The 15,822-nt window shown below is 47.8% G+C and overlaps 1 protein-coding gene across 4 annotated transcripts in view; it reads right to left on the bottom strand.

The window, feature by feature from the left end:
* EXOSC5 (exosome component 5) overlaps window positions 1–15,822 on the bottom strand; it is a 54,945-nt gene that overhangs the window by 24,529 nt on the left and 14,594 nt on the right. For 2 of the 4 annotated variants that reach the window (XR_014785012.1, XM_084814958.1), the window contains exons 4-5: window positions 15,230–15,370; window positions 11,502–11,591 (exon numbers count right to left, since the gene is read on the bottom strand). Coding sequence is in view for 3 of the 4 variants with exons in the window: in XM_084814958.1 (XP_084671084.1) it covers window positions 11,502–11,591; window positions 15,230–15,370 (231 nt within the window). In the remaining variant the exon portion in view is untranslated. Of the gene's footprint in view, window positions 1–11,501; window positions 11,592–14,000; window positions 14,320–14,713; window positions 14,810–15,229; window positions 15,371–15,822 lie in introns of those variants that run through there. The other 2 variants (XM_084814957.1, XM_084814956.1) reach the window with 2 other exon arrangements.

The following is a 15,822-nucleotide window of genomic DNA, read 5'->3' as shown; positions in this document are numbered from 1 at the left end:
CTAGAAAAGGGATTGAGAATAAAACTGCCAACATTATACTGCCCCGATACAAATCTATGGTGCGACCACTCTTGGAATACTGTGTACAGTTCTGGTCACCACACCTAAAAAAAAAAGATATTGTAGTGCTGGAAAAGGTGCAGAAAAGGGCAACTAAAATGACCATGGGGCTGGAGCATCTCCCCTATGAGAGAAGGTTACAACAGCTGGGATTATTTAGCTTGGAAAAAAGGAGTGTAAGGGGAGATATGATAGAGGTGTACAAAATTATGCATGGTGTGGAGAATGTGGATAGGGAGACATTTTTCTCATCCTATGAAGCTGATTGGTGGGAGATTCAGGACAGATAAAAGGAAGCACTTCTTCACACAGTGCATAAACTATGGAATTCGCTAGCACAGGAAGTAGTGACGGCCACCAGTTTGGATGGCTTTAAAAGGGGGTTAGACAAATTCCTGGAGGAAAAGGCTATCAATGGCTACTAGCGTTGATGGCTATGTGCTACCTCCAGTACCAGAGGCAGTGAGTCTATGTACACCAGTTGGTGGGGAACATTGGGGGGGGGGGTGCTGTTGCGCTCATGCCCCGCTTGTGGGCCCCTAGTCGACAGCTGGTTGGCTACTGTGTGAACTGAATGCTGGACTAGATGGACCCCTGGTCTGATCCAGCATGGCTCTTCTTATGTTCTCTATCCACTGCATTACACTGCCCAGTAGGAACAGGAATCTGTCAGAAGCCAAGGGGCTGGTACCCTGTAAGACAGGCACTGATCTGCACCACTGCCCGTGCTCCAAAGCTTCTGTTCAAAAGGAGGGAACTGCAGGTAGTTTAGTCCAGAATACTAATGCCCATACCAGAATCCTCCTTGTCCTGGTGATCAGGTGACTCTGGAGAGCCAATTGCATGCAATTGCCTTCTATATAGCTTTGAGATGGGCTGCACTTCCTCAGCTTGGGCAATGCACTGCTGAGGGAAGACATCAAGCAGTACTTCTCTGTGCTTCCTGCCTGTTGCCCCCTCTGTAACCATGGAGGGCCCAGCTCCAGAGGACGGCCCCTTCCACAGACCCCCTCGCTTGCAGCCCCCACCACCGGACTCCTTCTGCTGCAAGCTGGCCCTCAATTCTGACCTCTGGCAGATTAAAAGAAACCAACCGTGGATAGAAAGGAACAGAAGAAAAGTTACACGATGAAAGGAGCAGAGAGGCAAGAGAGGGAGAGGCGAGAGAGAGGCATGGAGCAGGAGCTACCAAAGGGATAAGCAATAAAAGGCTTCCCCTCAGAAAACAGATGCAAAAAGGGGAAAAGAAAATGCTGGCAGCCAGCTTCAAGCCACCCACCAGCTCCCTTGGGCCAATTAAACCCCAGCACTGCTTTTTCCGCTGCCTCTGTGAAGAATCAAGGGGTGACAAGCCACCACACTCCCCCATTCGTTCCTTCTGTCCTAATTAGTCAATTTATATGTGAGGGGGAAGTTATCAAACCCCCCCCCCCACACACATACAAAAAAGCAGAGCCAGAGCTCTCTGCAACCCCATGTCAGACAACCCGCCCGCCCGGGACTGTCAGGAACTGTCAGGCCCGCTTAGGACTTCTCAACTCAATTACTGCTAGCGCATGGCACGGCCAGAGAGCACATGGCGGCGGCGAGGCCATGGTACACTGGGAGGCAACAGTGCCTGGTAATTGATTTACACACGGCAGTTCCCTCGCCTCCGCTGGGTGCAGCGAGCGGGAATGTAGACAAACAACTACAAATAGGGAACCAGCTCCGGCCTCCTGATCAACACTACATGGCATCAATCTTCTGGTGAGTGCATAACACGGACGCAGTGGTGCAGGCAATGCAAGCTCCCTCCTTTGGCCTGTCCTGCTCGTTCCATGGCTGAAGCATCTCTGGCACAATACTGCATGGTGGTGGTTCTTGAAGCACCAGGCAGACCTCCCTCCCGGGGGAGACGTGAAGAATTTTCAGGAGAGCCTCCCCCCTGCCCCAGCTTCTTTTGCCCACATATCCTCTGCGCACATCTTGATTTAGACATGACATCAGCAGCAGGGCCCAGCACGCACATACAAAGGGGATCAAAATTCCACATCGAAGTTACCCAAATTCCATGCCAAGCCAAGCAGAATTATGTCACCTGAATAAAAGGGAGTGTTCAGGTTTGCATCGTCTTCCCTCTTGTTTTACATAGGCCTTTCCTAACCTGCCCGCCCTCCATCCATCCAATATCTATGCCATCCAACAGCCAATGTTCCCTGCGCATTTCACAGTATGATAATCATACAAAGCCTTTACATATTTAAGGCAGTTTAAAAACAAGTTAAAAACAATTTACAATAAACTAACAGGACCTGATAAAAAACTAAAACACACGACCATATTCTCTCAAATGCCTGGGAGAAGAGGAAAGTCTTAACCTGGCACCAAAAAGATGACAATGTTATCACCAGACAGACCTCAGATGTGCTGGACTACAGCTCCCATCATCGGAGTTGTAGTTCAACACATCTGGAAGATGTCAGGTTGGGGAAAGGCTGTTTTACAGGAATTGTATTGCAGTTTTCAATATTCTCCACGATTTATTCCTGCTCATGACTAGGCACTGAAGCCCCCATACACAATCGCTGCAAAATGTATTCGGCCCTGGGCTTCTGAAGTTTCATCAAGCATTCACACACTTTCAAACCTATCTCGGCAACAGTGAGGACTAGAAGCTTGCTTTTTTCCTTCTTCTCCTGCCACAACGTGAAATGAGGGCTGAATTCTGCAAAGAGGGGAGCTTGGGGGAAGAAAAGGGGTGGGTCCTTCGAAAGGACAGGCCTCTGCCTCCATTCTCTCACTGCTGCTATCAACATTCAGGGAGTAGAAAGATGAGACTACACTACAAAGCAGGGATAGGGAGACATCTTTACAACAGACCTCGTATCAATAAAAGATTAGCTTCCTACCTCCCCCAGTGTCTAATGCCTTTCTCTCTACCCAGCCAGCTACTAGCCCCAAAGCTAATACAAATGCAGCGGTGGTGCAGTTGGAGAGACCCACTGCAGATCAGGTTGTGACCCACTAGTCAGAGAAGGCTGTGCTGAAAAGTGGGGCGGGGGGAGGGGGATGGAGTGATAGTTCCTGGCAGAGGAGTACAGCAGAACACAAGAATGGCGCATGATGCCACAAAGGCAAAGGAGGTCAATAGCAAATGGGCAGAGAGCAAAGAACAAATGGGCAGACAGCAAAAAGGGGGCAGAGGGCAGATAGACACCTGAGTGATGGTGAACTTAAAACGTAAGGTCCAGCAGCTTGAAAATGACTGAAAGGAGGATTGGGATTCTGTCCATAGACCGAAGGCAAAAGCTGATGTAATCTTAGCAACAGGAAATAAAATGAATCCTACAGCCAACCCAAACCAAGCATTCAAGGCTTTTTCCTCCCACCCCTTCCAATTTAGCTACTGTACCGTTTGCCATTAAAATGCAAGGCAATTTAATGGAAAGCTGCCAAGTCTGCCTTCAACAGCGTTATCAGGCGAGTTCAAAAGGCTAGTTTTAATTTCCTGCCTGGCCTCCTTCAGCTGGCCTGACAGGCCTCTCTGGGCTAGGCTGGTCTGCTGCCAGTCTAAATAGGGGCCAAAATTCATCCTTGGCACTGTGTTGGGTCATGTTGCCAACCAGAAAGCAAGTCAGAGACCTGGGGAGAGGACTCTTCATTTAAAATGTGGGTTAACGTAGCCTCAGCCACTCTGTGCCACTCAACACCAGTCTGCTTCCATACAAAGAGAAGCAAAACAGCAGCAGACGCTCCTGGGCGGTCCAGAATATGCACAGGCTCAGACGCTGGCAGACCTCCAAAATAAAAGGAGGGCTGCCACAAAAAATGTTTCTTTGGAAGTCTCCATTCCCATCCGCTTCCAGAACTACTAGAGGAGGGATAAGAAGAACCCAAGAAGAACCCGGCTGGATCAGACCAAAGGCCTGCCTCGGCCGGCATCCTGGGACATGTCAGTGGTAGAGCACATATATAGGGCTGCAGCCCAGTGGTAGAGCGCATGCCCTGTGTTCTACCACCTGACGCGCCTTTGTAGGCAGGGCAGAGCTAGCCACTTCAGATCCAACTTGCTCCCAGCAGGCTGCTCTTCTCTCAGAGTCAGGCTAGGCTAGGCAAACAGTTTCAGCCCTTACTCCTGGGCATGATTCTTGGTAGCTTTCAGGTGATTTTGGATTCTTGCTGAAGCTAAGTACCCATTCATCAGTCTTCCCTGGTGGGCCCCAATCAGCTAACACGCCCCACGCCAATACCACGGAAGCACATTTATCTGCTTTGAGTGACACAAAAGCCACCGCTTTAACAGATGTTTTCCTGCCAACAATCACCCGACAGGGAGCACGAGCAGCTACAACCTGGATGGTCTGTGGGGGGCTCAGCTCTAGCTCTGATCCACATACACATTTTGCCTACATGCTCAGGACGAGTGGCCTCTCCCCTCCCTCTCCTTCATGGGCCAAGGGCCATTTTTCTCATGCAGCCACCTACAAAGTAGATTTCAAGTTCCGCTGCAGAAGTCAACCAAGCAAAACCTGACTTGCCAGAGCTGGAGTGAGGGGAGGAAGAATGACGACACCAGGGGACCTGGCAGCTTTAAACTCCTGCAACTCAAAATGATGGGGAACAGCATCCTCCCTTCCTCTCGACCCAGTGTGGCTTCCAAGTCAGCACTGGCCTTAGCATGCAGCCGGTGTCTCAAGCTCCTGCCAGGGACAGAGGTAAATCATAATCATTTATTGTGTGCGCTCCTGCTGCCTGTTGCTCTTGCGAGAGAGGAAACTCCTCTGGCAGAGGCCCTGACAGCTGCTGATGGATGCTGGCTCTGTGTGCCATTCATTGCAGCAACCCACCTTCTGCAATATGGGAGAGGCTCACAAAAAGAAGGCGGGGAGAAGGGGGAAGACTCACATTGCTGATGGTTACATGCCTGGGTGAGGTCACCCTGGGGGAATAAAGTGGCCTGGACACCCTTTCTGCCCCATGCATTTTAGGATTCTTTCCCAGGATATTGCAGAGGCCCAGTGCGAGTTACAAATTACAGTATGTCTGTCCCAATTTGCTAAAGGATTGCATCAACAGGAATCCAAGGCAGGAAAGACTTGTGCTGTGGGCAGTAGCAGCCCCACCATGGAAGGTTTTTTCCTTTAATTCTCATGTGGGGATGATTATCAAGGCAGACTGCAACTTCAGAGGAAAGGGTTGGTTTTTTCCAAATGCTGCAAGAACTGCCAAAACAGATTTTTGGAACTCCATCTTGTTGTAAATATTGCCGTGTGTGTGTGTGTGTGTGTGTGTGTGTGAACTGCTGATGAAAAACAATCCCACCTACACTTTTCTCTTTGCATTTTTCACACCATTGCAAATTAATTTGCAACTGAAGAGGAACTACTAATTTGAGATGATCTGGGAAAGCGGGCAAATTAAGTGAAGAATTTGTTTTGAGGGGATTTGGATGGGAAATTAATTGACTTTGCCTTCTGTGAAATGTAAATAAATCCTAGTAATCATTTCTAAATGTGCATATAGAATGATAAATCAGCATATGAAATTGAATGCATATTTGTGTCCTGTGAGCCTGGGCCCCAAATCTTTTAAGTGTCTAGCAATGCCTCTGCACACACCAGTTTTTCAGCCTTCAGCAGAGCTTACAGGTGTTAGAAAGGAGGTGTGAGGCTTCAAGTTTGCCAGGAAGTCACCTGTCTTGACCTAATGGCTATGCCCGCCAATCCCAAAGGTGTGGAGAGCAGTTGCAATCACTCAGTGGTGGGGAAGCCTACCCTGCATGTTCACAGACCCCCAAAAAAGAAAGTGGTACAAACATGGTGGCCCCCAAGGTGTGGAATTCCTGCTGAAACAGATGTGGGATGAGATGGTCTTTGGTTTGATGCAGCAGAGCTGTTCTTATGTTCTTAGCCAGACTCCAAGGTCAAAAAACATACACAACAAACCAAGCAGGAAAACACATTAGAGCAGCTGTCTCTTTTGCCACTCATCTGCTGGGCTGCAACAGGTAGGTTTCTCTTCAGGTGAGTAAACTGGCAAATTGTTCTTTCCCTCCTCTCCACAATTCTTCAGGGTATACCAGCCACCCCTTACAATCTACCAGTGATGCTCTGCTTCAAGTTCCTTCTAAGGTGAAGGCAAGGTTGGCTAGTATGAGGGCGCTTCCAGACAGAGGAATCCTAGCATAAACTATTAAAAGGCAGTGTGCAGTTATGCTGTCTTTTCTTCTTTAGTGGTTTTTCCATGGTAAGAAAAAAGATGGAAATCATGGGATGGTTACGAGTGGAAGACATCATCATCATCGGGACCTCCATAAAATTCCACAAATGAGGCAAGGCAATTGCACAATAAAAGCTTCATCTGAAAGTACCTAAAAAATGCAGAGCATTTTCTGTTGCAGTCCATAATTCTGGAACAATTTCCCACAGGAGGCATTTCTGGCTCCCGTTCCATCTGAAGGGACGTTAAGGCCTCTCTCTTTTTTGCTGCTGTACCTTCAGTAGCTCAACTATAAAAAATGCTTTGCTGCTCTGCCATGTTTTTTTTTTTCCAGTGAATTCTGTATTGTTTGGTTTAAAATTGTCTTATGATTTTTAGTACGTTGCGACCTGGCTGTGTTTCATTTTTGCATGCACTTCTTTGGCAAGCTACACCAAAAAGTGGCATGTATAAGACATTTCTTTAAATAACAGTTCCACGTAGAAATGATTCACTTAGAAAATACGCCTTTCCTTAGCATCCTCACTCAGGGCACAACCGATTGCCAGGGCTTTGTGTATGCCACAATTCTGTTGGGAGTGCAGAAGTAAAAATACAAAATGTGCTAAAGCAGCCTTCCCCAACCTCGTATCCTCCAGATGTGTTGAACTCAGGGCCAGTGTCACATGTAGGCAGGGCCCACTGACAAGATCCCCTTGGAGTTGCTTCTCCTCTTCACCATTGCAACCTGCTTATTCACCTACCTGCTGCTCTGGCCCAGACAACGGCGGTGCCAGAGAAAAGGAGGAGCAGTAGATGCCGCTGCCTACTTGCTCACTGGTTCCCTGCCTGTCAAGTAAACAAGTGGGAGCAAGGAAGAAAAAGCAGATGAGGAGCTGGTGACAATGGCAAGGAGAAGGTAGGCTCACTGAGGGAGGGGGGCCATTGAGGACACCTTGCCCAAGAGCCCTCGAAAATGCTAACCCGGCACTGGTTGGACTACAACTTCCATTGGGGTGGCTGTAAGCCATGGTGGCTGGGGATGATCGAAGCTGAAGACACATTTGGAGGGCACTAGGTTGTTGAAGGCTGGGATACAGGATGAAGAAATCAGCTTTTTGGTGCGGTTGCTATAAAAAGCCACGTTTCGAGCCTTTATGACTGCAGTCACAAAGATATGCTTGGAAGTGTGTGGGTGCTGCCTACTGATATCTCATGCACTGATTTACAATGGTTGGGGAGCTTCAGCGCTCTGTCGCTCCTCCATGCTTCTCTCTGTGATTTGCAGAAATCAGAATTATATGAAGTAGAAGAAAACCGCAGAATTATGCAAAGTAAGAAAAGGTGCACATTTTCCTATTATTTGCATAATTCAAAGAAGTTGCAGAATAGACGTTGTGTATGCATATACATCTTTACATATATTGGTGCAGAACTTTCTTGTTGCTTTCCCTAAATGTGTGCAACTTGATTCACTTGTCAGAGACATCTGAAACCATCTCCTTGGTGGGTATCTTTTGCAAAGCGTGCCTTCGAAGACCATCCCCTCCCTTAGCTTGTGGCATACCATGGTCATACTGGCTTATGTGGTATACTTTGTAGGGGCTGATGAAGAACACCCCCCCCCCACAGCAGTATTATCACCACCTTGAAGCCTTACTATTCTATCAAAGGAACACTCAAGCTCAGAGAAGTCTCACCATACGTTAGAGCAGACTTCCCCAACTTGGTGCCCTCCAGACGTGTGGACTACAACTCCCATCATCTCCAGCCAGCATGGTCAATGGCTATATTGGCTATGGATGATAAGAGTCCTGCACTTCTGAAGAGCACCAGTTTAGGGAAGACTGTGATAGAACTCAAGGAGAAATATTGTTTTTATTTATTCATTTTGTTGTCATCCTCTCTCGCTTTTTAAGGCACTAAACTCATTAGAATTCACCCCAAAAGAAAAAGCAATTTCCCCCCTTCTCGTGACAGAAACACTTGTCTAATTAATGGCGCCTGGCTGCCACCTCCGTACAATAGCACATTAGTGTTCATAATTGTTCCTTTAGAGCAGGACGGGCTCAGTGTTCCAAGCCATTTGGCAGAGACGCGGCAACAGTAATGAAAAACGACTCCACGGCCCTCGTCTGGAATACTAAGAGGCTTTCCTAAATGGATGGGGGGGGGGGGAGATGAATTGAATCAACCCCCTGCATCTTCACATGCGTTGCTTACCTGCAGCCGATACCCCTATTCTCCCCCCACCCCCGTGGATAAATCCCGTCTTCCCTGCCACGGAAAGCAAAGGAGAGGTGATGGATGGGGTAGGACAGCTGGTCTGGCCGATTCAGACGGATACGTTCAATAAACGTGACTGGCGGAGGCCTTTGCGAGCCTCCCGCCAAAACAGGCTGTCAAGAGCAATTTAAGGAGAATGGAATAGGCTCTGCAGATTTAGAATATGGAATTGCTTCAGTCACCTGAGGCAGCCCGCCGACAGCGTGCTCAGAAGGGGCACAGAGCCTTGCTCCATCTGTACGGCACTCGGCCTAAGGGAGGTCAAAACCTCAGTGCAACCACACACACAAAACAGCCAACAGACGCGCGGAGCAGGTCCCTTAAATGAATTCAGATACAATAAAAGAGCAGTAACAGAGCCAGTTCTAGCCTCTGCGGCTACATTAACATCCGTAGCTGGTTCAGTCCCCTTTCTCTCCTTAACTGACAATAAAGGCCACGGATTTCTAAGGTATGCATGCCACTGCTACTGTTGATTCCAGTGGCTGTGTCTTTCTTTCCTGTTAGGGAAAAGCACCGCAAAACAAAAATTCCACAGGCAGCAATACTAAAACGTGATAATTGGCGAGAAGGAAGCTGGGCCCAGGGCCCTATGTGGTGCCTAGCTGCGATATCTCATCCAGGCCTCTGTTTCCGTGGTAACCAAACACCTCCATCTTAAGTGTGCCACATAACCCCACCGTAAGGTGAGGCAAGACAAAACCATCACACAAATTTGGCTGAAGGAAAAGGAAAATGCACCCAAGGGGTATGAGGGGAAAACGGTCATACTTTCCCCCAATGTACAAAATCCAGGTTGTATATTGTAAGGTCTCACATAAATCATTTCTTAAAAAAGGTATTGGCAGAGCAGGGCACTTCTGTGACTACAGGTTTGACTCCAGCAAGTCATTTTTAGGTTCATCTGTAGGTCTCCTTCCTAATTTCTTTCCTCCTGCAACCCTCTCTCTATGTCTTGTCTGTCACACACAAATACACGCTCCATGTTATTTTGAGTCAAAGCAGGTGCAAGGGGAAGACTGCTTTCCATTTTTCTGCCGTTTTACTCAACAAGCTCCCTCAGAAACAGGGTCAGAAGCAGAATGCCTCATGGACTTTACCACCTTTAGAGCCCCCCGCCCCGAGTCAAAATCCTGGCAACTGTGATCCACAGCCGGGACTACACATATTCCAGACAGTTCTGTGCCACGGTAATCTCAAGCTCCGCACTAGGACAAGAGGAATTCTGCACACATTATGCAAATTCAACAAGTTTACATGTCATTTATGTATTCTGCATTATTAATTCTGCTTCTGCTAACCAGAGGAGTGGGACAGACCAATGCTAGACACCAGAACCCTGCCCTGGTCACTAGAAATCCTGCTCCTTGCCCACCTTCTGAAAGTTCACTAGGCATTTCAAGCCTATCATAGGAATCCTAGCAACTGGAAATTTGCTTCTCAAAACCTGAAATTCACAGAACAATTAATATTATATCTAGCATCTAACGCCATAGGTAAAAATCCAACCTAAGTTCTACTTAGAATAGATCCATTGAAATGAATGGGACTTCAGTTAGCCATGACTAATTCAATGGGTCTATATTAAATAGGACTAGTGCTGAATTTTATCCCATTTTTGCACACCACAATTACAGTATACTCATAGCTGTACTCACAGGTACCACCCGATGTAGAAATTCCAGGTTGGTAGTTACCTGCCAAGGCAGAGTTTAATATCATCTGCACCGCAGCAGAACAGAGTGCACTATCATTCAGTATGACCTGGGCACCCTGAGAGAAGGCAGAAGAGGAGGACAGAAGGCCTGGGAGCTCATGACATTAGCTACTGGAGACCACCAACAGCATGACACAACTGTGCTTTAAAAAGACTATTTTGTAACTTTTTTTTAGTATGTTAAATTGTGAATCACCTTGGATGCCTTATCAGAAAGATGCTATATAACTGCAATAAATAAAAATAAACAAGCATGCAGAGCAAGCAGGTGCTAAAAACTTTTTTGAAAATGTCTCAGAGTGCAGCGCGAATAAGGTAGCATAACTGGGGATGGATCAAAGCAGCCAGAAGAACGAGGAATGAATCCCAAATGGAGCATGAATGAGAACGGAATTGGGAAGTCACTTAATGCACGTTGGCCACTTAAAAGTTTCTGGCAAAGTGATTCTGTGTAGAAAGTTGTTCGCAGCACCAGGCAGCAACTAGTTTCCCTGGAAGATCAGTCTGAGAAGGAACCGAGAGTGACAAGAACTACAGGATTCCTTCTTTCTTGAATGTATTCAGTGTTGTAGGTAAACAGGCAAAACTACCATTTTCCTCCAAAGTTAAATGTACTGTGCTTAAATTTGACATCCCATGTGTCTCTCTACAACAGGGGTGGGGAACCCCAAGCCCAGGGGCCAAAATCAGCCTTCCTGGGGTCCCAATCCGGGCCTCCAGAGTTTCCCAGATAGCCACGCCACTGTTCTCCCAACCTCCAATTGTTTGGTAGTTTTGTGCAGTTTTCCCTCCCATTCTATAAGGTTGAAATGCTTAGGCACTAAGAGCTTTAGGGCGCAATCCTACACATGTTTAGATAGAAAAAATTCCTACAACTTCCAGCATTCCCCAGCCAGTCATGGCAGGGTGAGGAATACGGGGAGTTGTAGGACTTTTTTCTGTCTAACATGCATGGGATTGTGCCTTTAAGCTACAATATTCTGGAATGTTTAGCTTGCGGGGGGGTATTTTGGTTCCACCCCTTTTGCCTTTGGCCATGCCCACCCCTGGAACACAGCCCCAGAGAGCTTCTCCAGAACAGAATTTGGCTTTAAGACGAAAGTTGTTTCCCCACCCCTGCTCTACAGCTAAAGTAAATGCCCCTAAAGTAAATGACTTTGAGAAATGTCACAAATAAATACATGTACAAACTTTGACAAAGATTTTGGATGTGGAGAGGTTTAATACTATGACACTGTATTAATACTATGACACTCACCTGTTCCACCGAACACGTCCCCTTTGTGCTGGACATCAGCACCTTCTTCTCAGTGCTGTCAATGGCGAATGTCAGAACAGCTGTGGCTTCCTGGAACAACGAACACAGGCCTCTTGTTGACACAATCAAGATCCAGAGGCAGTAACCCTGTCTTCCCCAGCCGGATGCCCTCCAAATGTTTTGGACTACAACTACCAGCATTCCTGGCCATTCGCTGGGGCTGATGGAAGTTGATATCCAAAATGTCATGAGGGCAACATGGTAGGGAAAGCTGCTGTAATCCGCAGCCAGCTCCAGAAGGTGGCAAAATGGTGGCAGAGGCAGGCAACAAGGCAGGCCCCAGCCAAATATTGTGGTTAGAGCAGGGGTGGGCAGAAGGTAGACCTCCAGATGTTTTGGACTTCAGCTCCCAGAAGCCTCTGCCAGGATAGCCAAAGGTCAGGAATGTTGGAAGTTGAAGTCCAGAACATCTGGTGATCTACCCTCTGCTCACCCCTTGATTAGGGCATCCAAAGGGGTATGGAATCATCACAGAACCACCAGAACATAAAGGTAGCCTAAAGTTTTGAATTGTATTATGTCTTCACGAGCAATTGGGCAGAATCCTGCTTGCTAATTTCACCTGGTATCTCCACAAATGAAAGGTCTAATTGGCTTGTTTTCCAAAACAAAATAATGAAAGCTGGTAATTCCGGAGGGGCCTAGAATATCCCTCGGGGGGAAAACCCCCCCAAGCTCCAGCCCTACCCTGGTAGCAAGCGAGGACCCTGGAAGGCCAGAATGGGACGCCAGGATGCCTGGTTTTGGCACCTGGGCCCGAGGTTCTAAACCTCTGGCTTGGATCAGCACTAAAGGCCTTTCTCTAGCCGTAAGAGGTGTGACAGACAATAACTGAATTTGGATATCTCCCACCTCTCAATTGGAGGCATTTTTGAGATACGCCATTTTCTGTGATAGGACTATGACTGCAGATCGTCCGCTGCAAAAATGTCTACTTGGCACTTACATGGTTACTGTTTGGGCACCCGGCAAATACTATTTTATTCTCTTGGTCTTGGTCTTTCTGTTCAATTTTCTGCTGGCTGAATCTGGCTGATTAAATTGGATTTGTTTGTTCAAGTTTTGTTATCTTCCTGCTGCTGTTGTAATGTTCAGTGATTTAACACATACTTTAGTTTTTGCTGCTGAACTGGTGATTTACTTTTTTGTGATTGGTTTTTTTAATGTCTGTTTATATTTTGTAACCTGCTTTGAACACTAATCAATTTACAAATAAGGAATAGTGGGAAATAAGTAATAGTGGAAAAGTGAGGTATAAATGTTTTAAATAGCCAAAAAGAGGCTCATGATTAACCATCTGATTGTACCCACAAGGAGGGTGACAACGGACTGAATGTTTTAGAAACATACTTTCAGTTATCTAGGTTCAGTCAGGGACTACAGATCCAGGGTGTTGTTATGTATTAATGGAGAAAATAGAACATGAGAAGAGCCCTGCTGAATCAGACCAAGGGTCCATCTAGTCCAGCATTCTGTTCACACAGTGGCCAACCAGCTGTCGATGGGAAACCCAGAAGCAGGACATGAGTGCAACAGCAACCCATGTTCCCCAGCCACTAGTGTACATAGGCTCACTGTTTCTGGTACTGGAGGTAGCATAGAGACATCAAGACTTGATAGGCTTTTCCTCCAGGAATGTATCCAACTCCCTTTTAAAGCCATCCAAACTGGTGGCCATCACTACATCCTGTGGTAGTGAATTCCACAATTTAACTATGTACTGTGTGAAAGTTTTATAGGGCTGGGGAAACTCAGGGCTGGGGGCCAAATCCTGCCCTCCTGGGTTCCCCACATGGACATGCCCCTTCTCCTGGCCCCTCCCTTTCCCCCAGCCACTGAACGTTGGGTGGTTTCCCAATTTTTGTGCAGTTTTTTCCCCATTCTAAAAGGCTGAAATGCCTCTCCAAAGGCTTAGCCGCTGGTAGTAAGAGCTTTAAGCTACAATATGATGGGGAGTATTTTGGTTCCTCCCCTTTTGCCTCTGGCCCCAACCACCACTGGAATGCGGCTCCTGAGAGCTTCTCCAAAATGGAATTCAGCCCTATGGCTGGAAAAGGTTCCCCACCCAAGATATGTCTTGAGTAGGTAGTCCATGTCACTAGAATAGCTGTTCCAAGAAAGCACCAAACTGTTTTTTCAGTTTTGCTTGCAAATGGAATTCTAGAAGGAGATGGAACTTTGCATCTACTTAAATGTTGAATAAACTCCCCCGATGAATGTATTCGAAACACATTGGGAATTATTCATTAAGTTACTCTTGCACCTAATTGGCTTCACCTCTTGGCTTTTCCCCAGGCATTACTGGTATGGCAAGGGGAAAAATTGCCCTTGTTATACAACGGACAGCTGGGAGGTACTTGCTTTTAAAAAAAAGCTTGCATGATTCATCCCAGTGCTCAACCTGCATGCCCCACCCTCTCCATCCCCTGGTTTTAATCTCAAAGTAACAACTCCAGTTGGCACAAACTCAGAACACCAGGGGGATAAGGCAGTGTTTGTTTCAAAATAAGCGATGCATTACAAATGGCACTTCGTACCGCAGCAGGCCAAACAAACCATTTAGCCCAGTGGTACTGAGAACTGCCTCGCTCACCGGGAAGGCTCTGTAAGAACGGGGACTCCGCTGCCCCCTTTCTTTCTGAAGAAAGCTTGCATGAGAGGCGATGCTCTTGGCAGGCTGGCGGGAGGGACACAGAGCCAAACTGCAGTTGATTAAGGACAGTCCTGGGTAGAGAAGGCAGCTGGGGATGGATTGAATCTGGCGGCCGAGAAACGAGCAAAGCCATTAGGAAAGGCAGTGAGGATCAGGCAGCTGCGAGGGTGCGGGAGGAGAGAGCTACTGACCTGCCAGGCCACAATAAGCTATTACCCGCCAAGCAGATAAAGGAGCTATGATTGGGCTGTGTCCCTTTTGCCACACCTGGGACCATGCAGACCTCACACCAGCAGGATGTGTAACAGGAACGGAGCCGATCCCTGAAGGCCAAGGACGCCCTCTCCAGTCACACGTGCAAGTGGAAGCCAGAAGCCCCTGGACCCCAAAGGCTCCACGCCCCAACCTCACTCCCCTGACGATGCCAGGAGAGCAGCCTTCCCCAGCCTGGTGCCCCAAGATGCCCTTGGCCATGCTGGCCAAGGGTGTTGGGACTTACAGTCCAGCACAGCTGGAGGGTGTCAGGTTGGGCTGGGCTGCTGGAGAAAGTCCTGGCTCCTGCCCTGCTTGGCTTTTTACTTGACTGAACAGGATCCTGTCAGAGAAGGCAGCAAATTAACCTTGGCCTCCGCATGTCACATTTGAGAACACAAAAACAGTGCATTCTTCCCTCCCCATCAGCGCACTGTTAATTCGATATTATTAATAATTATTATAATTATTAACTTATATCACATCTTTTCCCCTCTTGCAAGGAACCCAAGGCAGCTTACCTGTCCTCCTCCTCTCCATTTTATCCTCACAACAACCCTGTCAGGTGGGTTAGGCAGAGAGTCGGTAACTGGCCCAAAGTCACCCAGCAAGCGTCATGGCCTGAGTGGGGACTAGAAACCGGATCTCCCAAGTCCCAGTCCAATGCTCTAACCATTACACCCCACTGTTGACCTCTGGAACTCCCTGCCAACAGAAAGAGCAATGGCATTCAGCCCCCTCCCAGAGGAATCCAGACACCCACCTTTTCCTGCTTCGCCGTGGGGTCTAGGATGATGCTGCCGTCTGAATCCAAGGCACACGTCACTCCACAGAACAAGGAGTTCATGGGAAGCCCTGCATCCATCAGGCCCATGCAGGTGGCATTCAAGCAGCTTGACAGGAGCTGGGGGTGGGGGCTTTATTAAGGAGAAAAAGGACACTCCGGAGGGACAGCGCTCGATGGTCCATTGCTGGCTCCAACAGAGGCAGCAGGAAGGAGCCTGCATATGCAGCAGTACTCAGCCTAGCACATTTTGCTAGGGCAGGGACGGGGAAAGCGTGGCCCTCCTGATGTTGTCAGACGGCAACTCCCATCAGCCCTAGCCAGCAGGTCCAAGGGTAAGGGACAGTGGGAGCTGTAGTCCAACAACAACTGGAGGGGCCCCAGTCCCTGTGCTAGAGAATTGGGGAAGGCCATCAGCCTCATGAAAAGCAGCCTCCCATAGTCGGAGAACCTGAGAGAGGATTCCCCAAACTGCAGATGGGATATTCCACCAATTCACTGTCGCAGCCGCATGGAGAAGAAGTGCAGAGAGTCACTCAAAAAGGAACATGAGAACCGTATGCCAGTTCTCA

This window comes from Heloderma suspectum, chromosome 10, assembly GCF_057233095.1.
Source record: "Heloderma suspectum isolate Gila_16-S chromosome 10, 16-S_ref, whole genome shotgun sequence".
In the NCBI taxonomy this organism is placed as follows: domain Eukaryota; kingdom Metazoa; phylum Chordata; class Lepidosauria; order Squamata; family Helodermatidae; genus Heloderma; species Heloderma suspectum.
This window is presented reverse-complemented; position numbering and strand designations above follow the sequence as displayed.